Source organism: Lactuca virosa, chromosome 5, assembly GCF_052849685.1.
Source record: "Lactuca virosa cultivar CGN04683 chromosome 5, Lactuca_virosa_CGN04683_v6, whole genome shotgun sequence".
NCBI classification, from domain to species: domain Eukaryota; kingdom Viridiplantae; phylum Streptophyta; class Magnoliopsida; order Asterales; family Asteraceae; genus Lactuca; species Lactuca virosa.
In genome coordinates, this window is record NC_136430.1 from 428,968,764 (window position 1) to 428,994,598 (window position 25,835).

The 25,835-nt window shown below is 32.0% G+C and overlaps 1 protein-coding gene and 1 long non-coding RNA gene across 3 annotated transcripts; one reads left to right on the plus strand and one right to left on the minus strand.

The window, feature by feature from the left end:
- Nucleotides 1-6,061: 6,061 nt before the first annotated feature.
- Nucleotides 6,062-7,492, minus strand: LOC145116661 (uncharacterized). 2 transcript variants are annotated; one of them, XR_013712244.1, is made up of 3 exons: nt 7,386-7,492; nt 6,892-7,277; nt 6,062-6,610 (listed from the first exon to the last, which is right to left on the minus strand). It is a non-coding gene; the product is annotated as an uncharacterized LOC145116661 (long non-coding RNA). The 2 variants fall into 2 exon arrangements; XR_013712245.1 differs by lacking the exon at nt 6,062-6,610 and having other exon boundaries at nt 6,720-7,277.
- Nucleotides 7,493-18,298: 10,806 nt separating this feature from the next.
- LOC145113060 (17.4 kDa class I heat shock protein-like) lies at nt 18,299-19,056 on the plus strand. Its single transcript, XM_079049164.1, has one exon. The coding sequence runs from the start codon at nt 18,410-18,412 to the stop codon at nt 18,872-18,874; it is 465 nt and encodes a 154-aa protein (XP_078905290.1). The 5' UTR covers nt 18,299-18,409; the 3' UTR covers nt 18,875-19,056.
- Nucleotides 19,057-25,835: the final 6,779 nt, after the last annotated feature.

The following is a 25,835-nucleotide window of genomic DNA, read 5'->3' on the forward strand; positions in this document are numbered from 1 at the left end:
GGGGCTTTAGAACTAGGCTTGCCTTTACGACCATTACTTGACGACCCAGCTTGAGACTTTCCCTTCCAGTTATGTTTCGAGGGAGCTTTCCTTTTTTTCCCCTTCCCTTGACCAATGGCCAAGACGGGAGTAGCAGCAGTAGGAGTGGAGTCAATACTCTTTGTCTTCAATCCACTCTCAGAGGTTCTCAGTAAGCCTTGAAGTTGACTAAACGTGACTTCCTCTTTGTTCAAATGATAAGTCATTTTGAACTGATCATAACAAGGAGGTAAAGAGTGCAAGACTATGTCAATAGCCAGCTCCTCATCGAAGTTCATGTTAAGTTTCAGCAAACTATCCACATAGCGCTGCATGCGTTGCAGGTGGGTCGTGACGGACTCTCCGTCCTTCATCTTGGTGGTTATGAATGACTTGACTATCTCATACCTTTCTTGACATGCTATTTGATTGTACTTCTCCATCAAGTCCTTACACATCTCATAGGGCCAATAGTCGTCATAAAACCGTTGTAGCTCAGGAGTCATAGTTGCCACCATGATACACGACACTTTGGTCGCATCTTTGCAATGGGCCCTATACTCAGCTATTTCTTCAGGAGTAGCTTTTGTTTCATCTATCTCGTTCAACTCTTTGTTGAGGACGTATTCTTTGTCCTCGAATCGCAAGGCCATCCTTATATTGCGCATCCAATCATTGAAATTGGATCCATCGAATGTTACCTTGGCACAAATGCTCAAGAGCGAGAAAGTGTCTGAGGAGTTATTGTTAGAGGAACCAGAAGTATTGTTGGAAGTTGACATCTACAAAAGAAGAAATACATAAAAATGATTAGATAATGGAATCCTTAATATAACACCCAAATGAAATATTAAGGCTAGGACCCAACATAATAATTCACAATTCAGAAAAGGGATACCGTAATCCAATTGTAAATTATTTGAAGGTAGGTAAATGATGATTTATCAATTTCACCACGAAAAACGAAATTTAAATGAATTAGGTTTTTAAATGAAATTCCTAGATCTTTTGAGATTCATTAATTGCACTATTCAATGACATGTTTAATCTCGCTTATGTCATTTATATTTGTGACTGGGATACCGAGGATCACAAACAAGGTGTGAATAACCATGCAAATTAGTTTAGTACTCTCGATATCATTTATCACCTAATCAATGTGCCGGTTAACCACACACGCTTCATTGATCTATGATAATTTACGAGCTACTCATTTCCATCCTTTATCATTCCATATTAGTGCGTCGATTAACCACACACGCTCCACTAACGACTTTAATAAAGTGCAATGTGCAATTTCTTGGATTAGCATCAAATTCACATTTCCCTAAAGTAACTAAGATTGAGAATTTTTTATAAAAATATTTAGTTACTTCATATTTTCATTATACTTATTAATGAGAATTTAATGTCCTATCCTACCCGTTCGGCTAACGACCCTCCACTAGTCAAGAGCGCGGTGGGTAAGAATGGATACCCAATGAGGGTCATTTATAAGTCGCTTCCTTAAACACCCCTTATAGACCAGCTTCATGAATGAGGCCTACTAACGGTAAGACTGACATTTTCTTATATATATATATATATATATATATATATATATATATATATATATATATATATATATATATAAACTTTTAATCTTACAATAAATATATAAGGGTGTATTTTAAACTTTTAAAATACTAGGGTTCTAGAATTTAAGATTTCAAAATTAAACTTTTAATTAAATTTTAAATTCCAAAACCAAATGGGTATTTTTAAAACTTTTCAAAAATACTAGGTTAAATCCTTTTTAATAATTAAACTAATAAATTAATTTTGTGTTTATCAAAAATTTTAACCAAATCATGGAATCATGATAAGGATATAAGATTACAAATTTAATTTACCAATTTTAGACCATCAAAAATTTTAACCTAATCATGGAATCATGATAAGCTAGTGAGGCTCTCAAATTTCAAAATTCTCTGGAGACTTTGCAAAAGAATAACTTGATGAAGCAAATGCAACATTAGGCAAGGAAAAACAGGAGTCAGGCAAGAAAGCTCTAAAAAAGATGTTAGTTATAACAAATTATTTAAATTACTTTCTGTCATTTGTTGAGTAAATAATATTTTTATATTAAGTATGTCAAATTTATTTTCTTAAATTACTTTTGTCATGCGCATAGTTCTTAACTTCATAAAGAATTGTTAAAAGTAAAATAATAATAATAATAATAATAATAATAATAATAATAATAATAATAAAATAATAAAATTATCGAATCAAAACGAATTAAATAAATTGTTAATTGATATTTACGTTAAAAGGTTCTATATAAACAAGCCACGTGACTAATTAAAGTAATTCATGTGATGGTCGTACGATATTAGTTGGGTTTGAAAAATCTTACCCAAATGTATTTAAAAGAAGATGAAATAACACAAAAGTTGAGCAATGTTTCCAAAGTTGATCGATTCAATCATTAAAATTATTTTTGGTTTTATGGGGTATAAGGTAGGTTACGACCGACTCTTTTAGCCCCTTCAACCTCTAATAACCGGTACACCTTGCGACATGTGGTCATTTAGGCCTGACGAAACTCACATTATACCCCCATAAAGCCAAAGAAATAAGTTTGGGGATCATTTAAACCAAAACTCACAAAATCGAGTTCAATCGATACTTTCATCCCCGATTCTCTCCATCCCCGATCTTCAAAACTTTCTAGTCTCTGAAAACAGTTTTATTGGAAATTTCCAAAATCAATTCCAAGAATGCCCTTCGGTTTCGATTCTTGATCTTTCTTTTAACCAGTTCACTTCACTGGAACTGTTCCGGCGAGTATTGCTTCTTGCCAGAAGTTGGTGTACTTAAATCTCCAGAATAACCAACTCACCGAGAAATCCCAATTCCAATTTCTATGATGGGCACGCTCGATATTCTTGATCTGTCCAACAATTCCTTAACAAGCGGTATCCCCAAAAACTTCGGGAATTCTCCGGCATTGGAGTCGCTGAACGTATCTTACATCAGACTTCAAGGCCCAGTTCCGGTAAATGGTATACAAATAGAAGCCATTTCGAGGACAGATCCGAGATGGGAAAAGGAGAATGGCCATGGCGTTTCAGAAACTCAATTTTAACAGCAGTGACATCCTGAATTGCATAAAAGAATTGAACGTGATCGGAATGTGTTCGAAGAAGAATACAAGAAAACAAATCCTTAACAGAAGTAATCGATCTGAATTAGGAAACTGCAAACTCTCAAAGTTCCTCTTGCAATAAAGTGTTAGAAATGCATGTTTTTAAGTTTTGGTTTAAATGGTCCCTCAATTTATTTTTTTGGTTTTATGGGGGCATAAAGTGAGTTTTGTCAGGTCTAAATGGCCACATGTCGCATGATGTATTGGTTATTAGAGGTTGAATGGACTAAAAGAGCAATTCATAACCTACCTTATACCCCTATAAAGGCAGAAAATAACTTTATGAATTGAATCGACCGACTCTGAAAATATTGTAGGACTTTTGTTTCCCCTAAAAATGATTATTACAAATATTGAAATAAGCAACTTTGATGGTGAAGGCTTGAAGCAAGTTCTTGAACATGCTAAATGGACGATTAAAGACTTCCGTGGTCAAATAACCTAATCACCAATATAATTCTACGACTTTCTTATGTCCAATTAAACTTTTAAAAATAATTTAATCACCAATTTATCACGTATGAGTCATAAGTCGTGCTATGATCAGCTATATATATATATATATATATATATATATATATATATATATATATATATATATATATATATATATATTTAATTAAGAGAATATAGTTTTATATACAAGGTAACTTATGTTCATAAATAAACTGGTCATATCTCTATTTTAATAGGCATCCTAATTAATGCATATTTTATTTTCCTTTTATCATGTGTCACATTATTATGTCTCCTAATTAATGCATGTCATTTGTCAACTCCATTTCAAATTTCAAAATTTAAATTTCTCACTCTAATTAAATTAAATTAATAATATTAGAATAAAAATTAAAATAAAATTAATACAAATTATAAAATGATATAATTTCACATATTTATTTAAATCAATGATTAAAATTTATATAACTAAAAAAAATCTCTTAATTAATAATTTATTTAAAATAATTAATTAAAATTTTTGAGATTTTACTATAAAAATTTAATTAATTTTGTAACCGTGGTTCCCACGGGTTATAAACTAGTAACTATCAATAAAAATAAATGTATACACTTAATTTAAGTTACAAAACTATTCTAGATTCATAATTAATAGGGTTAATGTCATAAAAGTCCTTAGGTTTTCAAAAAATTGTTGGTTTTACCCTTTGATGTGTTTTGGGCTCGTTAAAGCCGGATATTTGATTTAATTACTGCACTTATGCCCTTCTAGGGGGTTTCCCAGTCAACTGCCGGTCACATAGAACCCATCTAACCCACTGATCTATAGATGCCTAAAATCATCTCCATTTCCATCACCTTCGCATCTGCAAATCGAATTTTCTGTCTATAGATATTCAAACTCTCCTCATCTCAACTATCACCATCTCTATTCTCCATAACTAAAGGTGCACACAGCAGCCCCTCACCACCGTTTCATCCTCTTCTCCGTCCCCTATTCTCTCTGTTCATCATGCTTTCCAAAAGCATCAAACCTGAAATCCACCATTGTTACCATCATTGAAATCCACCACCGATGTCATATCTACATTGATATCGTCCACATGATACTTCAAAAATACATTGATATCGTCCACTACCACCTCCACTAACACTCTTCTCTTCATTCACCCTATTCACCAATCACCATGGTCATCTTGGAAATACAAAAGAACACAAAAATACACACATAACACATAAATCAGTAGCAAATCATACATTGTGTGTTGTGTGAAAATTTTAATCACAAAACAGATATTAGTGAACCCCAAAATGGATGTGTTTTCCTAAAATCAAAGATGAAGAGGTCTGAATCGGTTGATGAACAGGTGCGACCTTGACTCCAAGGTCTGAATTGGGTGATGAAGGTGATGAACACGTGATGAACCCCTTTTCTCTGATTCATGTTCCAATGATGGAATCTGATGTATGTGAGCATGACAGAAGTAGGGTAGCTCCTTATATCAATCTGGAAAATCGAAAGGGAAAGATGGTGGAGGAGATCAATCCGTTCATCACCCAATGTCGATCTGAATCGAATTTCATGGAGGAAGAAAAGTCTGATCAGTCACATGCCCTAATCTTCAAGGTCTGAATCGGGTTTCATGGTGGTTGGGGTTCGATTTAGAAGAGAAGAAGAAGAAGGGAGACCATCATGGTTTGATTCATTGCACGCGAGGTTAGATTCAGAAGATAAGAGCAAAGAGAAGAAGAGGAAGAAGGAGGTCTGGGGATGAAGATGACGGTGGGTGGGGATTGAAGCAACGTGAGAGTGTAACCGGATAACCTGTTGGTTACCTGTTAAATGGCGATTTTGACGCAATTACTCTAAATATCCGGCTTTAATGAGCCTAAAACACTTCAAAGGGTAAAACCAACAATTATTTGAAAACTTAAGGGCTTTTATAACAATAGTCCTAATTAATAAGCAAAAAAACGTTATAATTGTGTGAAACTTTACTAAAAATTTGTATTGAAAATAAATTTGATCTTACCGTGTATTTTACATTTCTTAAAGATAATTTTATGTAGGGAAAATTTCACATATATCCTTACAAACCCTTACAAAAATTAAGAATTAGGTTTATATCCTTTCAAAATTCATATATATATATATATATATATATATATATATATATATATATATATATATATATATATATATATCCTTGTTAACCTAGTAAACTCACATTTATATCCAAGTTTATAATTTAAAGAGATATAAAGTAATTTAATATCAAAAAATATATTTAAAATCAAAAATACATATAGATTTACCAAAATACCCTTTAAACATTATTAAAGATTAGAACTAAATGCATTTAATTAGGATTAAACCTAATTAATTAGGATTAAACCTAATTAAATGTGGGAAAAGTCCACCACGTGAAACAGAACAGAAAAACCCTCCAATATCGAATACTGCCATATCGACGTGAAGAACTCCAAAGTCGACTTGCGGTTTGCGTTTCTTCATCATTCGACTTGCATTTTGCGTTTCTTCATCTTGTGTTCTTCATCGCAGTGGACTAATAAAGTCCGTCTTTTTCATCACAGGTATTATTTTTTCCTCATTTGATTAATTTTGATTGTATAGGCGCATTTTAATCACAGGTATATTTTTAGTCTCTCTGATCATAGTGTTTTTTCAAGATTCTGTATTAAACTGTAAATTCCAAGTTATCTACTAATTATTTGGTATGCTTAGAAATAACGACAAATTCAGAATGCATATTGCGAAATCCCAACTGCTAACTCTATTATAACTTTTCATCTTTTGAGATGAGTTTTTGCTTTGAGCAGTCAAACAAGTTTCATCTTCATCTTCACTGCTTTCAACATGGTTTCAACATCATCACCTTCATCTTCAGTCATGTATTTCACACTCTAAAAATATATGAGAAAAACCTGGTAAGAAAATGGGGAAGACAGAAAATAAAAGCTAGTAAAAATATTGTAGGGCATAGGATTTCATTCACAGAAATAGTAGAGCCAATAAATCAATAAGGAGTGGTAATTTCTCATTCAATTTTCCATTAATTTGTTCAATTAAGCACAAGAATTAACATTGACAACTCTAAATCAGTGTCCCCAAATGCAGAAGCATCAGTAAACACTGCAGCAAAAAAAAAGTATAACTTTTTGATGTAAACTACACAAATTACTTGAAGGGTATCACTGTAATTTACCATCAAGTTGAGTAAGATGTTGTAGCTCAAATGGGTCAGCAAATACTCCAGAGGGCAGTCTCTATAACTATGGCCTTACAACATCGATTCAGACTAGCAAAGAAAAACGACAGACAATGAGCATAAATCACAAATGCATGAACTCGATTTGTTCAAAAACAAGTTGAATTGATTGGCTTTCTCGATGGTTTCAAATATATCTCCATTTGAGCTCTTAAAATACTCCCTCCAGTAATACGTTCGTAAAGCAGATTTCGAAGCTGCCATTGTAACTACCTCGCCTCCATCAAACTCGAAAGGAAATCCACAAAGATCAAATACTTTGATTATTTGAAAGATATTTGACAGGTTGTACCCGATGATCAAAAACCCGATTCGATTGCACCCTACAAATTAAAAAGCTTCGATTGTGAAACAAATTTGATAGAAATTAGGGAATAACAAAATAATAGAAGAAAAGAACAACAACTAAGAGGGAAGAGGGTGATGGAGACCGGAAGATGGGAGGGAGAGATGAAACTCGATTTTTGGCGATGGAGAAAGGTGCTTGGTTGGCTGATCGATCACGACGACGGAGGATTCAATTTTCCCCTCAGCCTAATTAACAATTTCTAGCAATAAAAAGGAATACGATTTAATTTTGGATATAATGTGTAAAGGGTATTTTGGTAAATTTATATGTATTTTTGATTTTAAATATAATTTTTGATATTAAATTAATTTATATCTCTTTAAATTATAAAATTGGATATAAATGTGAGTTTATTAGGTTAATAAGGATATACATGTAATAAGAAATTTTGAAATGATATAAACGTAATTCTTAATGTTTGTAAGGATATCCTTTTCTCTAATATAGTACTTCATTTTATAATAGTTTTTATTTTAGATTAAATCAATTATTTCATTTAACTAAAACTCTATTTTAAATTAAAGTCCACACTATCATATTTTGAGGGTTGTAACGACAACCCAGGTCCCCAAATATGTGTAATTTTAAAGTTTCTTGAAATTTCTTATTTTTGTGATTCTGATTTTGGGATTTTGAATTTTGATTAGGAATTCCGATTTCTTACACTATGAAATTTGTTTTTTTTATCAAATCTTATTCTGTCATTCTAAATTTCGATTTCTCTAATGATGATTCTGTTGTATTTCGATGTCTTCCGCTGTCATTCTAAATTTCACATTTTTTATTATTGTGTATTGAGCTTTTTCAACTGAATTCCGCAGAGGTTATTAACAGCCAACAAGAATAGGTGTTTGTCTCGTATGCCACCGGTAGTTGCTAGTTTAAGGCATTAATACTAATTTTGTTGTTGGGAAATGTCATGTCTTCAAAACGTGCACCAACATGGGGAATTGATGGATAATCTTTGGTGTTACTAGATTTGTTGTTGTATATTAATCGATGTACCTTGTTATTTCATGTTTTGTCCCCAAAGTTCGGTTGTTTTTTTTTGTGACGTAAGTAAGATTTTAACTGATGAGATCTACGTGGCAGCATATTGCTCAAGTTATGTCCCTATAACTAGGGTTGTTCACTATTTTGATAAAACTGGATTGTCCAATTGGACAATTTGGATTGTACTATTTGGTTCGGATATTCGGATTTTTGGATTGGTTTTCAACAAAACCGAATTATTATTTTGGATTTCGGATTGGATTTGGTTTATAAAATAAGAACCAAATATTCCAAAGAAACCGAATAAATATTTATTATTTATTTATTTATAATATATATATCTATAGTTATTTATTAATTTTGTAATTTATTTTTTCAAATAGGTTCAAAACGTCTCACCCGATAAAAAAACATTAATATGCATTTTCTCTAAAAAGTTTTATATCTATAAAATATTTAACTATAATATATTTTCTTAGTAATTGTTTATAAATTTTAAATCACAACTAAATAATTTGTTTTTGTTTTTTGTGTAAGTTGAGTAATATTATAATTATATGTCGTTTTAAAATGTTTCGGTTTTTGAAAACCGAATTATAAAAACCGATCCAACCGAATTGTAATTGGATTGGATCAGATCGGATTTGAATTTAGTTTGGACTATTCGGATCAATGTTTTGAAAACCGAAATCAATTTGGATTCACACTATTGGATCGGATCAAACCGATCCATCCAAACGAACACCCCTACCTATAACCCACACAAATGAGCAATTGCGTATTGATAAGGGCAAACATTAAAAACATATTTTTTTTTTAATTGTTCCTACCATTTTGGTTCATACTTTCTGATGTTAAATTGTTATCGACTTGTTACAAAGGTTAAAAATAGAAAAATAATCTTTTTTTGCAAAGTAACTTTTTTATTCATTCTGATGATCATATGCCTTTTGGGTACTTTAGTTTTGGACCTGTTTCTAACAAAATTAAAAATTATCATAATCGTTTACTGATATTGTTAGACCAAAGGTGTATCCATCTTTCAACACTTATTTTTTCATTGTCACGTCAGTTTTCCATTCTTTCATCTTTTACTTACCAAAATACAGCAAATTGTCACCCTTCATTATCTTTAATTTTTTTTTAATGTATATATTTTATACAAATATTATACTTGTTTTTGTAGGGAATTAAAAACCATGAATTTTAATATATTTTTTATAATGTTTAATATATATATATATATATATATATATATATATATATATATATATATATATATATATATATATATATATATATATATATATATATATATATATAGGGCTACGTTATAATGTGGATGGACAACTATTATGCGGATATGTGGACAATGATATTCTATGAGAAATACTAAGAGAATAGGTTGTTTAATAATGTGAATACGTTCAACCTCACACAATTATTGTCATTTTCATGCATTCTCACTAATTCTTATTCATTTTTTTTCTCACACATCATCTTTTACTCATTTTCATTCTTACAGAATACGACTCAATAAACATTCTGACATAATGAGAATAATAATAAAAAAAAATATATAATAACCTTATAGACGATTTAATTAAGGTGAATGCATGATAATGACAATAGTTATGTAAGATTAAACGTATTCACATTATCAAAACAACATATTTTCTTTGTCATTCTCACATAATAGCATTTTCCACTCGTCCGCACAATAGATGTTAATCCACATTTGAACATAGATCTCTCTCTCTCTCTCTCTCTCTCTATATATATATATATATATATATATATATATATATATATATTAAAAAAGCTTGAAAAAAAAATGTTGACCAATCATACGAATAGAGAGTGAACGGGGTAGCCTCCCCCCACTCCCTAAACCACAGTGGCGGTGTAGTGTTCTGACCATGGTTCCGGTTCCCCCGCACATCTTCTCGCTACATTCCTCCGACCTTATATACATTTATTAATTTATTATATGAAAAAACAAATAAGATGTTAAATTCATTTTAATATCTCTTTAAACCTAACCGAATTACCCAACACCGATTAAACCATGTTATTTGGATTGGTTTGAGTTTTAAAGTTTTAAAAAACTAATTAATTCAAATCGAATAAACTAAAAACCAAGTAAACTGACCAAGTAACACCCTTTCAAGAGCATTATTTTTTATTTTGCCCTGACCTCAAATAAACTTGTAACGGATCTGAACATAGACAACCACACATTCATACATGCATATCAATTTAATGAATTTATAAAACAAACAGTTTAATGATTTTACATTTTGATGTTCTTACTGGGCCTTAAATTCTGAATTCTGAATTCTTCATCGTAAAGGTGGGCCTTGTTTACCACTTATAGACCCAATCACCCAAATATCAAGAAAAACAGAAATGGGTTGACGAAACTATGAACCGGCCGTTGTTAATAAAATATAAAGTAACCAGCCAATATTTTATTTGGCAATAATATAGAGTTGTCGTTTATGATCAATTCAAGTATATGATTATTTGTTTATGATTTATTAAAAAATTTTAAATTTATTAGAGGTTGAATTTTTCATTAAACTCTCGAATTTTAGAATACCTCTTGACATGCAATTATTAAGAATTTAATTCCCTTCAAGATCCCGGATGAATTAAAAAGACAAAAAAAAAAAAGTCGAGCAAGCATGCCAAATCAAAAGGTTCGAAAGAGATTTAATATTCATTTTTTGATTCGATTATGAGCAAAACCAAACCAAACCAATTCGATTCTCAGCCAATCATTTCCTTTAATTAAGTTATTTTTGGTAATTAATAAAAAATAATCTTAAAAATTAGATTAACAATATATAGGGGTAAAAGGGTAATTTTATTTCGAAATAATTATGGAAATAAGAGAAATTTTGGGATTCTTAAATTTTCTAAATTTTAAATTTCAGATTTATTGAAATTCATATATTCAAAAAATACTAAATTTTTAAAATTTGAGTTATAACTTAAATTTCGAAATAATATTCACTATAGAATATATTATACTAATATTCACTATAAAATATATTATACACTTTCCAAATACCAATTAACAAATGCATATTCACAACAGAATATACATATATCAATTCATATGTATTAATAACATAACAAATTCTTTATTGAATATGGATATAAACATAAATTTGTATATACTAAAGGCATAACAAAATATTAACATACATACAAATATGAACCTATACTAAAAATAGACAAAGAAATTATATAGGTTCTATGCATTCTATTATTTTTTGGTTCTTAGTCTTAACTATATTTCTTTCTCGACTTTGCCTATTTTCTTTTGTGAGTTCTTTTTACCTATAAATACAAAACAAAAAAAACATAAATAATAAGTTGTATGAAAAAATTCATTACTGAAATAACAAAAGAAAACTTAATGGTTTATGTTATAGAACAAATTCATAACAGAATAAACATATATTCATTAATAATCTATTATTAATATGACAATTAGCATTTTAAATTCAAAATAGAAATTCTAATAACAATTCGTTGAAGATTAAATTTTATCATTTTAAATTCAAAATAGAATTTCTAATAATTATTCGCTAAAGATTAAATTCACAACAGAATATTTAATAGAAAGTCTAAATTGAAAAGAGATTTTCTAATAGCAAATCAAGTTTTCTAAAAAACAACATTGATACAAGAATTATTGCATGTTACTTTGAAAAACCTTAAAAAAACAAGAAAAATCTACAAGAAATATTAGTTTCTTATATAGTAGGTTAACTGGGAACTTAATGTACACATATGGTGATTTAACGTTGTGAAAGGGAAAATGGATAAAAAAAATATATTCATTTGACATAGCCTGTCAAGTGGGGACTAAGCAAAAACTAGTGGACAAACGAAATATTATGGCAAAGGAAATGGAAATATTATTTATAGTTTTATTCAAGTAGCATGGTTATTAGTTTGCAAAGGATAACAAGGTGGGCATGTTTTTACACACTAATAAAATCATGTCAGAAAAGTTTTCATATCTATATATTTTTTCTAAATTGAAAAGCAGTGCCAATATTTAGTTTTTTAGATAATAGGTGTCCTCATTAAACAGAGAAGTAAAACACATCAAAAAAAATGAACAATGGGATTAAAAAAGGTAAGTGTGTCTGTCGAAAGAAATTTTCTTACCACAAAATTACATTGATGGTTTTCTGCCTGTTTATCAATTTCCCGGAAGATAATTGGAGAAATGTAATGAAGATACACAAGTCTAAACGATTGAAAGTTTTCAAGAAATCCACATGAAACCAACAACATGCTACTGCTCATCTCACTTCTTTACCGAAAAATCCCATTAATTAATATCCTTGTACATGCATCGATTCCCTTGCCGGTAAAATCAACTGACCTCAATCAGGTCGAATAGCACCCATATACCACTCCCTGCCTCGACCGGTGATACGACCGGGCATTAGAACCAACCCTGATGATCTCTCATTTTTCCCAGAAAAAGAAACAACTTATAATCATCGTCGACATCAATCGGTTTGTGACGAAAACTTCAGAGAATTAGGGTTCTGATTGGTAACACAGTTAAGATCGGAAAAAAGAGAAAAGAAAATGAAGATCAGCAAAGCATAAAAGAGAAAAACACACTTGTTGATGCCTTGATCGAAAACGACAATGACGAGGGGATAAATGGACCGACGGAGAGAGGAATGACTGAAAGTGGTGTCGGTGACCACAGAAGGAAGCGTTTGGTCAGTTTTCATCATCATAGACGTATAAATGGCAGCTAATCTCTCCAAAATCCAAACCCTAATTGGAGAGATAAACACTAATTTCCAAAAATACACGATTATTTATTAACGACATATGTAAAATACCACAAATGCCCTTTTATTTTCTTTTTTATTATAAAATTAAATAGATAAAATGATTGGTTGACAAATGTTCTCACGTTCTCACAATAATCTTTGTTTTTATTTGAACTTACCTCTCTCTCTCTCTCTCTCTCTCTCTCTCTATATATATATATATATATATATATATATATATATATATATATATATATATATATAAAGAGAGAGAGAGAGAGAGAGAGAGAGATAGGTTCAAATGTTTCTAACAACTATTGTGTGCATGAATGCACCAATAGGAATTTAGGAATAATTAATTAATTAAAAATTGTATTAAGGGTAATTATGTAACTTTAGCATGATAATTAAAATAAAATCCCTTAATACATGGAAATTACCATAAAAATATGTTTGACCAATTATTTAACCCTAGCCTCTCATATATACGTATTCTATTTCTGTCTCCTCTCATTTTCTTAGTGACGTTGTCGACGATGTGAATTGGGGGAAAAGGACTTCGATCCTCGTCTGATCGAGAAAGAGAAGATGAACGAAGGCAACAAGGCTGCTCGGGCAGCTCTACGCTTCTTCTTCCTCGGAAGGGATATGCGAAATCTGTTCCTCTTCTACTCCAGCCGTGAGGTGCGAATCGGAGGAGATTAGCGACTTCAGGTTAGTGTTTTGTTTATTGAGTTTGACTGGAAGAAAAGAAAACGAAAAAGAACTCGATCAAAATAAGGGAAAAACGAACGAAATGCAATAATAGGGGTGGATTGATGATGGATGCCCACTGCGAACAGGGAGTAGGAAAGTGGTGGTTCGGTGGGAGGAACTGACGTCAGTAGCAGCTCACATGGGGCGTTTTCGTTGCTCGATCGAATGGGAGAAAGGAAGGTTATCCCGAGTTCTTGATTGATTGAAGAGGGAAGACATCTGAGCCAAAGTAGAAAGAACGAAGGCAGCAAGACACTCATCGACCATGGCAGTCGTTTGGGTGGCTCCTCTTCCACATAAAATATGAACGGGATCAGCAACAGGTAACCTTCTTCCTTCATTTTTTTGTGATTCTTGACAGAATCGATATACCTAAGTGGTTGTTTGGGATTTGGTGTTTGATAGGGGTAAATGGAGCAGCCTATCTCCTGTGAACCATCTTCAGTTTCTTTCTCGTTATTGGCGGTGGGAAAATAAAGGGACAAAAATAGCAGCGGCCGGCGACGGTGGAGGAGGTGTTCAAGGTGGCCAATAGGTAAGTGGAATGGGGGCTGCTCCGGCAGCCTCCCTGTTGCTTCTGTTTACTTTTTTTTACTGAAATCAATGGAGTTTTGGTGGGTTTTGGGTTTGATTTTTGACAGGAAATGAACAAGGGAAGATGAAATGTGATGAGGCTGCTTCTTCTTGACAGGAAAATGAAAGAATGAAAGAATCTGTAAGCTGCTATTAAGTTTAAATTCTTTAGGAATATTCAAAACCATTCTGCAAGACTGGTTTGTTCTGTAAGAATATTATTGTTGTATTCTGATAGTATTGTAGTTAATTAGTTATATATTTAATGTGCAGTTGTTACAAGTGTATCACTACAAAATATTTGGCAACGAATTTGTGATAGAAATGGCTTGAAGACCTGATAGGAAAGACTCCTTGTATAAAATCATTCCCATGCAATACAATTCTGATAGAATCTCAATCTTACAAAATGTCAATCTCATAGAATGCTAGCATATTTTTGAAGTGGCTTAGAGGTTAAACATACACAAGACATTTAGAAACGAAACAAGAAAGTGAATGAAGATTCTTTCAAGAATGCCGATATTTTTTTGCAAGAGATTTCAAGAATGAATGTAGTTTATGTTCATAGTTGTATTCTTTAAGAATGTATGTAATTACTTATTCTAAACTATTAAATTTCTTCTTATATAAAAGTTGTATTCATTAAAAATTATTGGTCCTGATAATATGTGTTTATAATATAATGTTCATAGTTATATACCATTCTGACAGAATTACAAAATATCATTTTAACAAAATAACATTCTGATAGAATAAAATCCGGTTATGTTTACAAATTACGTTTGAAATTAAATTAATTTGATAAAAATCAGATTTTTTAAATCAAAATCATTAATTATCCCATAAATCTCGATTTTTCCTTTTTTAATTTTGTCTCAATTGACTAAAATGACCTTATACTGAAATTTATATGATTATATGGTACATGTTACCCTATTGTACTATTATAGACCCTCAGATCGTTACCTTTGATTATATTCCATCCGATGATCCAGATCTATGCATTCTCGCACACAATAGTTCTATAAAACAAAATAACCTAACCCTACATTATATATATATATATATATATATATATATATATATATATATATATATATATATATATATATATATATAAACCTAAACTATAGAACATGGTTATCATCATTAAATTTCATATATTTTGACTAGGGATAAGCTCGGTTCCAAACCTGGATGCAACCCGATAGGAACCGAACCGTAAAAAACCTAAACCAATATATGTACTTCGGTTCTGATATCGGTTCTAGGTATTCGGTTCCATTACCGCAAACCTAACATTCGAATGATGACTTTTATTCATTCGTGTCATTGCACGTGGTTTACTAGACTCATGTTTTTTAAAGTATTGTAGTTAGATTAAATATGTTACTTATGGCATAGTAAAAAATAAATAACAAATCAATAGAAAACAATAAAAGTTTTGTCCAATGGTAAAATATAATTTAGAAGATAAAATAAAATATAATAAAATTATGAGCGTCAAATATATAAAATATAAAAAATATATTAATCACTCAATATATATTGAGTAGTCAATAAAAAAACAAATAAACTATATGTTCTTGTTGGTTGTAAAACAATTTTAAAACATTCTAAAAGAAGTTTAAAAACTTTCTGAAAATGTTGTAAAAAAATATTAATAATGTTGTAAAAGACATTATAGAAAGTATAAAAATAGTTGTAAAAAGTTTATACAAAAATTACATTTTTTATAAAAAAATCAAAAAAGAAGTTAAAAAAAATCTTTAAAAAATTTAGTTTGTAAAAAAAATTAATTTTATGGCAAATTTATTAAAAAAATTTGGAAACTTTAGACATAAATTGTAACAAAATTAAAACTTAGACCAAAAATATAAAATTACGAAATAACTTTTTATAAATGGTATAACAAGTAAAAATAAAAAGAAATGTATCTACTTCTGTAATAAAATCGGTTTATTGAGAATATATTGAAAACAATTATATATCTTCTAAAAACCAAAGTCGGTGGCCCTGACTTTAGTTTTCAACCCTTCAAGTTTTTAACAACTTAATTTTCATCCTTTAATAAGTTTTTAACAACTTAATTTTCATCCTTTAATATCTTTTGCTTAATCCCTTCAAGTTTTTTATTTTTAATTTTCACCCCTTTAATATCTTTGACTTAAAATTTTACCTTTTACTTTTCAAAATAACATTTTCATCCCTACAATTTATAAAATATCAATTTTACCCTCTTAACTTTAAAACAATTATAATATATTTTTCACCTCTTTATTTTCTAAATTTTTATGTTTATCTCTGTAGTATATAAAGTTTGACTTTTTTCTATCCATTGACACTTTCTATTCGTCTACTTTGTAAAATTATATTTTCCGTCCGCCTATTTTTTTAAATATAGCATTTATACATCAACTTTGAAATTTCTAAAATGTCACTTTCAACATTTCTATTTTTTAAACTTTCGTGTTTATTCCCTTAATATATATAATCCGATTTTTCGATAGTTACCACGCTTCAATTTTATAATGTCACTTTCACACCCTCGGCTTTGGACTTTATCAAATTCGTTAATAATAAAAAAAACTAATTTGTTACATTTTTATGTATATGCCAGTATAAATTTGAGATGATCAACATTTCGGCGTAAATTTAGAACTTTCTTTCATTAATTAAAAGTAAATTACTTTATTTTATATGTATATGGTGGTATAAATTCAAAATTTTATATGTTGTAATTTTTTTTCTACGTTTTAGTTCTTATTTTTAAATATGTTTCCCGTATATAAGTCAGATCACATATAATACAGTTTTTTATTATTTTAACTTTCATTCATTAAGTGAAAAATAATATTACTTACTTATGGTGGTTGTACTTTTGTTTTTCCTCTTTTTTATTTTGTCCATTTGATTCACCCCTCAACTTTTTACCTACCTACATTTTCTACCCATATTTTGAAAAATAATGTTTTCTTATTCTTTACTTTTTTTACAATATCGTTTCTAGCTTATAAACTATGATGTCTTTAAAATATCATTTTCATCTTCTTTATTTTTCACCATCTACTTTTTAAAATGTTATTTTTTACCCTTTAATTTTTAACCTTCTACAATGTTACTTTCACCTTTTATTTTTTAAACTTCTTGTCTAACTATATCTGAGAGTTGTAGATAATCATTGTACGTTGGTACCTCCTAAAACTACAACTTTTAAAATATCAGTTTCACACTATTTATTTTCTACCATCTACTTTTTAAAATGTTTTTTACCTTTAACTTTGAACCTTCTACAATGTTACTTTCAACCCCCCCCCCCCCCCCACACACTTCATTTTTAAGCTTTCTTGTTTAACTACATCCTAGAATTATAGCTAATCATTATACGTTGGTACTTCCTGAAACTGCAACTGAATTTTTGAATGTATGAATGTACATAACTTTTCCAATCTAATATGGTGTATGTAGTATAGACATATATACTCAAAAAAATGAAAATATAAACAACTTTTTGCCTATACTTACAAAAATAACAACAAACTTTCTACTACTATTTAAATTCATTACCGCCGCCGCAATGCGCGACAGGTTTTTTTTTTTTAGAACGGCAAATCTAAACTACTCCTAATAACACCTCCTAATACAACCTATGTCTCCAATGAGACTTGAACCCTCAACCTCTAGGAGGGATGACAACATCCGGTACCGCTGGACTAGAAGCCCTTTGGTATTTGTCGTTACATATCCGTAGAAAAAGCAAATAAAAAAAGTTAAAAAATAAAATAATAGAAAGAAAGAAAAATTATACATGAGGATTCTAGCGAAAGAGAAACCCTTTGCCTTGAAGGCGCCAGAAGCCTCTGAATTCATCTACAAATACCACCACCTTCTTCATTTCCACCATCCCAACAAATTCTTTCACGATCTTTAGTGTTCAAGCTTTTCCTAACTTTCCTTTGCAAATATGTCGATAATTCCTAGCTTCTTTGGTAGCCGGCGATCCAGTGTCTTTGATCCCTTTTCTTTAGACATTTGGGATCCCTTTGACGGTTTATTGACCCCCTCCCTATCTGATGTTCGGGCAACTGTCCGTGAAACCACCCCCAGAGTTGACTGGAAGGAGACCCCAGCAGCTCACATTTTCACCGTGGATCTTCCAGGGTTGAAGAAGGAGGAGGTGAAGGTTGAGGTGGAAGAAGGTAGGATTTTACAGATCAGTGGAGAGAGGAGCAGCGAGAAAGAGGAGAAGACCGACAAGTGGCACCGTGTGGAGAGGAGCTCCGGCAAGTTTCAGAGGAGTTTCAGATTGCCGGAGAATGCAAAGGTTGATGAGATGAAGGCTTCAATGGAGAATGGCGTGTTGACTGTGACTGTGCCAAAGCAGGAGGTGAAGAAGCCTGAGGTGAAAGCCATTGAAATCTCTGGTTGAAGGTTAAATAATTGAGTGTGTTCATGAATGGGATGGAATATGGATATCTTTATATTGAATAAAAAAAATAAGATTTAAAATATGTGTGCGTGGGAAATGGGAATTAAGGAGATTGTATAAAAACATAAGTTAAAAGTTTGTAATTTGTTCTGTCATGAAATAAATTTGTTTGCGTTTATTTAGTTTTTTCTGCTCACTTTATTTCTTCACTCTCAATTATCTCTCTTTATGTTCTTTTTTCAAAGGACTAAAGGAGAGCCAAATACTGGAGTAGTCTCACCATGTTTGTGCCCATGGAGAGTGAGCCCGCTGGATAGCGAATTGACCGGATGTCGTTACCCTTATTGAACTACAAATTTGGATAATATATTTATGATATTTAGGGTTACTTTTAGTGATAGAGCCTTCTTAGATGCAACATGACGTGATTTGTTGACAAACCATCACATATTTTACTAGCCATGACAGGTTTTCAGGACATGACTTAAGACAATAAAAATTTAACTAAAACTCAATGGTTTTATGCAGGAACGGATTTAAGGGGTTCTCAGGGTGGCTAGTGCAACCCCTCAAATTTTGCAGGATAGTGTATTTTTTTGGAAAAAATTTCAGCATAATGTAAATTCTCTGGCGTGCAACCCCTAAAATCATGTATGCAACCTTTGAGATTTTGTCATGTGTCCGTTATTGTTTTATGCCCGACCAATTAGAAAAAGCAAAAAATATGCCTTGAACAAAACCAGCACCATGGCGTGCCTTGATTCGCTTTGTCAAACGTCACATCCAGTGGCAAGTCTAGAACATAAAAACTATGTAGTTCACTATTTAAGTGAAACGTTTTTTGTTATATTTTTTTATTTAAGTTTAAGTTGTATTGGACTATCTTTTATCATATTATATAAAGTAAATTGGACATTTCGGATTTTAGGCTATTGAAAAATAAAATTTTTCCTGTAGAAATCCTAATTTTTGTACATATTTTTTGTCAAAACATTAAGCTAGATCTTCTCAAATATTTAAAGTATGTCATAAATTATTATTATATATAACTATTGCTATTTTTTTATTTTAGGTGGGTCAAGTGACCCACCTTCTTTAGCTATAACCTCCCTCGTAGTTATGCCAAACATCATCGCCATGAGGATTTGTGGGGGTTGTAGTTGCACCTTGCCGCCATGGCACGTCTTTGGTGCATTTTTTTAGAACCCTGGCAAAAAAGTTATTGTTTTATTGTGATTAAACTGCAAAATTGGTTATTGTGGTTTCGTAAAAAATATGGATATGATTCAAAAAGTTTCCTACTTGGATATGTCAAAAATCATTAATTTTCTATAGTTTTGGTCCTGAAAAAATTAAAAGGACAATTTTACCGTTTTTATTTCTTCTTTCGTGTTTTGACATTTAATTTATTACTTTAATAATTAACAAATAAAAAAGTCCCCTCGTCCTTTCCCAACACCCACTTACGGTACCTTCTATCTCATACATATACATAAATAATAAAAAACCCTCAATAAAAATCCCACCTTCCTTCGTCCCATTCCCGTCTCCGCCACCTCTATTCTCATATTTACTGCCTCTATTCAGTGGCAGAGTCATGATCAAAGTAAAGGGGTACCCCATAATTTTTTTTTCTGGGGTATCACCGCAACGGCTGAGCATGGCCCGGGTTAGGTCGGTTTTGACCTAAAACCGAACCCAAACTCATCGGTTCAGTGTTTCAGTTTTCGATTTGACTTGGGTTTCCCTGGTTCGGTTCCGGTTTTAAACCTAAACCTTAATCAAATCATTAGCTAACCTCAAGTCTTGTTATATAAACATGAAGTTGAAGTATCTTTTGATACTTAAATAGATGTGGGACTCAAAGTTGATATCAAATGAAGCATGTTGACGTATGGTCCATTAGCATGTCCCAAACGTCAAGACCTGTCGCGCCAGCCTTGTTAGGCGCTTGCCTGCCAGCCTTGTCTGGCGCCCGCGTCAGGAGCTCTCATGGCGCCCCCGGGCGGTCTTACCCAGCTCTTTGCTAGTTGTGTCTGATTTGGGCTGGCCCAAGGCCTGACCCAACTCTCCCTTGACCTAATTTTCCATATAAATAAAACATAACCTCCTTCGGAGGAGGACCTTTTCCATTACACTCAGTCATCTCCCACCTTGGGAGATCAGCCTCCATGGCCAAACTCACACCAAACACACCAAGATGTTTCTCTCCGGCTAGGAAGAACCATCTCATATCTACCAACCAATCTAACTTGATCGTCAGAGCTTGCTCCTGGTGCACATTCCCTGGGGCAACTTTAACGACTTTGATGTGATGGCAGCTTAGGTATCTCACCGGGAACTCGCTAACGGCACCACTTCCAGATCTCCGATCCAGATCCGAGACATCAAGACTCGGCGGCCTGAGCTCATGTCGCAACATTTTGCATCATCTATGGGAACAAGAGCGAACAGTTATCATCTCTTGGTCTCAACCTCATTTTCACCACCGATCTGTTCAGATCTGTTGTTCTTCGCTTCAGGTGTGCTCAGATCTGTTCATTTCAGCCATTATCTGTTCAGATCCGTTCGGCTCTTTCCAGGATCTGTCCATATATGTTTCCCGAACGTTTAGATCTCTAGTTATGCTTCGTTTTTTCCCTCGTATCTCTATATCTGCTTCGTTTTGCTCATCAAAATGTTTTTTAAGCACAAGAAAAGTTTCTCAGATCACTTTTCGTTTATATTTTGGTGACTTATTCAGAAAGTTGGGGAGGAAAGAAAGTTTTATGAGTTCTTACACCTTTACCAGTTCATATTCCCAGAAAACTATTTTTAGTTTAGCTTTTCATGAATATTTGATATTCTATGAAGCATATGCCCATAAAATCTCATATGCCTTAGACTCAAACCCTAGCTCCTTTGAAGGTCTTGACTCATTAAGCCTTTAAAATCTCATCCCATCGACCCAAAACACAGATCTGATGTCCAAGGGTGGATAAATCACGTAAAGTTTCTAACTTTACATCCATGCATGCGTGAAATACTCTCCAAGATCCATTTTAGCCTTCATTGTGGACATAATGCACGAATGGGACATGGAGGCTATAAACTTTTTCAACTTTAATTTTTCTAGAGGTCTTATAGAGGCCAGATCTACACTCCTAACCTCTGGAAACCTCTTATCTTGGGACATCCAACCCAAAGTCCCAAAAAAAGCCCTAAACTACCAAAATATGAGATCTAAAACACTACATTTCAAGGTTATGGCTTTATACCTTCAAAATGCAGCTCTTGATGTAGAGTTTCCGGATCCAAGATCACTCCTCCAAGATTGCCACTTCTCTCTTCAAGGCTTCCTTCAAAATCACACCACATCACTCAAAACTTTAATGAACAAGAGGGGGAGGCGGTTCTAGGGTTTCTCTGAGTAAGGAGGCTGGTAAGGAGGCCAGACCTAATGGTTAAGTTCTTTAAATAGGGTTCTAAACCCAAAAAATTAGGGTTTTCCTTTACAGTGTCTACTCGTCGAGTTGGGGCCTTCCAACTCGTCGAGTAGACCCTAACTTCCGCGTCCAATATCGATATCTACACGTCGATTTGGGCTCCCTAACTCGTCGAGTCCCAGTGCAAAACCCTAAAAACTTAAAAGAATATATATATATATATATATATATATATATATATATATATATGGAACAAGTGTTACACCTACGCTACCCACATCAGAATGGGGTGAAATCAGCTAGGTATAGCCCATACAAGAAACACCTTGAAGATGGCTATCAATGCTCATGCAAAACAGACTATGTAGATGATTAATTGGTGGCATCCCACCAAGACACAATAGAAATGCCACGACATCCATGTTGCATATTCATATAGCAGCCTCGCTCTATATGTTATCATCGGGAGGACTTGTTGATGTCAGGTCCATTAACATGGCCTAGACAACTCTGGCGCACCGGCCGGATAGTAGAGAGGCACTAGAGCGGAGCTTGCCTCTTGGAAGCACAAGACGGGAGGCCCATCCCCAAACTTTGAACACGCATAATTTACGCCACATTCACTCCTAGAGCGAGGAGGAAAGGCAGAACAAGACACACCAAGGGCGAGAGCAATGTGATCTAACTCCAAGTGGATAATCACACCCCAACAGTTAGCTCTTCGTCATGGGCCCATTTTCGTGTCAAAGTTTATTATTATTCGAGCTTGATATTATTTCAATAAGAGGTTGTGCACATTTACCAAGTGATAATAAGGACTGATCATCCGCGTCACTTGAGTGAAATAGATGTGAGGATGAAACCAATAGGCTTTAAAGGCTCATAACCATTCCCTAAACGCCTCGAGGTGACGATCTCGACTTAACTTAGATAACTAGGACCAGAGTACAACTCTCATCGGCCCGAGATTTAGAACAAAGTATTAAGGGGTAACTAGAAAAATTTTCCTAAAGGTGAATACCCTAATAAAAGTGAACCAGCCAAGGTCCATAAAAAATTCTAGCCAAGGCTTTAGCCTAAAAACATAGGCTAATGACTCGAAGAAGGGACGAACCCCGAGCTCGCGAGCGGGAACTCCCGGGCCAAAACAAAAAAACTTTGGTTAAGTATGAACCCTAAATTGTTAAACCGAATAACTTTCCCCTATGAAAGGGAAGCATCCTTCGAGTCTTAACACCCCACAAAGCATTTGAGGTTCTTCAAAATGGATTGCATAGATTTGAGGTTTGAAATGGTCTTATTTATGTTTTATAATTCTAGTTTTAAAACATATGATATCATGATAATTGCATGCATCCAATTAATCATGGTATCAATTTTCTAAAAAAATCACATTTGAGGTTCAAATATAAAATCTGGTTTAATATTTTGACGCAGTTCAATTTTAACGATATTATCCAATATTAAGTTTGAGGTTGAGCCATATAGAACCTTATTTGTTACTTAATAAAACTTCATTTTATTATTAATATTTTGGAGTTTGAATAAGTTATAAAATCACCATTTTAGACTTATAATTTTACAATTTCAAAATTTGTCATTAAAATTTTAATAAAACCGGTTTTTATTTTAAAGTTATAACTTGTTACATTTTATGTTCTCATTTCTGAAAATTGAAAACCAAACTCCATGTGATGTATATTTTGTCCAAAAAATAGTTTGATTTTGTGAAAAGTTAAATATCAACCACACAAAATATTTACTTGAAAAATAAACAACACAATCATGCATTTAACATAAACAAACCTTAATCTAGTTAACACTTTTGTAATCCAACACAAAAGTTTTAAGTCCTTCCTAAGGGACAAAGGAATCAAATATTACAACTTGTTCTTCATGTGATATTCAAGCTCCCACTTGAAATGACAACTAACTTTGTTGCAATTTAATAAAGATTTTATAAAAGTTATGAACTTTTATAAAGATTTTATAAAAGTTATGAACTTTTATAAAATGCTCATAAAACTGTGGGTCTTCATGGTTCTTCAAGAAATGGCATCCATCTTCATATTGTTACATATTTTATAAAATAAATCTAGTATAAAACTAATCTATTACATAAAAATAACAAGAATAAAAAAACTAGCTACTTTTATTACATACTTTATGAATAAAATAATATTACAAACCATATTTAACCAAATCACACAAACAACAACACAAATGGTCCAAGGCTTGTTTATGCACTCTAATATACATATAAATATAAATCAACCTTTGTTTTTCTAAGACAACTTTAAGAATTAAGAAGTTGTCAAAGAAAATATGTATGAACTTATTTTTTATACAAAAACAAGTTATCCATATTCTCCAAAAACTAAGATTTCCAAAAATCATAAAATTTAACCAAACTTGCAAGGTGGATCTGATACTAATTGTTTGATTTTATTTCAAAAATAGTTTCTTAAACTAGAAAATTGGAAAACGGAAGACTTAATTTTTCTAAAATAACATAAGCTAGTTTACACCCAAGGATCATCTTGCAAGTTATAGAAAGATTAAAACGCCAACCAAAGAAAGGACGAAAAAATAACAACCTTTGTAGTTTTTTGGGTCCTCGTGGGAGGTTTGGAAGTTGATGAAGAATGTATGAACTTTTGAGACACCAACATAAAACCAACTCTATGTAGATGCTAGTCAAAACTCTTAAGTTGTAAGTCAATATCCAAATATGACTTAAAGAAAGCAAAATGCAAGCAAGTAATCTTCTAACACTTCTTTGCAAGAGGAGATATGAGAGAGTATGAGAGATATACGGTTTTAGTGAGTAAAAAATGAATGAATGAAAGCCTTCATAAAGCTAAATCATTACCCAAGAGTTCCTAACACTTTAAGCACTTTATACCCTAAATCCTACATGTCTCCTATGCCTCTTAAGTCATGCTTACTTTCCCTTATTATATTCAAAAGACCATATCTTGTTTCCTAGAAACTAGCTTGTCTTTTTATATATAAAAAAGAAGAGAAGTTTATAAAATTCTTATAACTCTTTATAAAATATAAACTTTAACTTTTAGCTAAAAGACAAAAGAGTCTTTCTAGTCCAAAATAATGTACATGACTTAATAAATCATACCATATGATATATTATGTTATTTTCTAATGAAAATTAATATTTCCATGAAATAAATAATTTCCAATTAATTATAAGAGTTTATTAAATATTTATTAAAATGAATTTCTAATAAATAATCAATTGTATCAAGTTGTTGTTAGTGTGACCCATTAGTATCATATATTAATTAGCAATATCACTTTAATATGACCCTTGAACATACTAGATCTTTCAGATAACAAGTTTATATAATACACGAAAATGGCTGAGTTTACATGTATGTGGTGATGTGGGATAGAATAGCTCGGAAAATAAAACAAAGGTAAACAAAAGATATGTAAGGAGCGAGAATCATTCCTAAGACCTTTGCTTCAATAAGCCAGCACCTTAACCAGCAGACCAGTTGTTTGTTTGTGTTTAT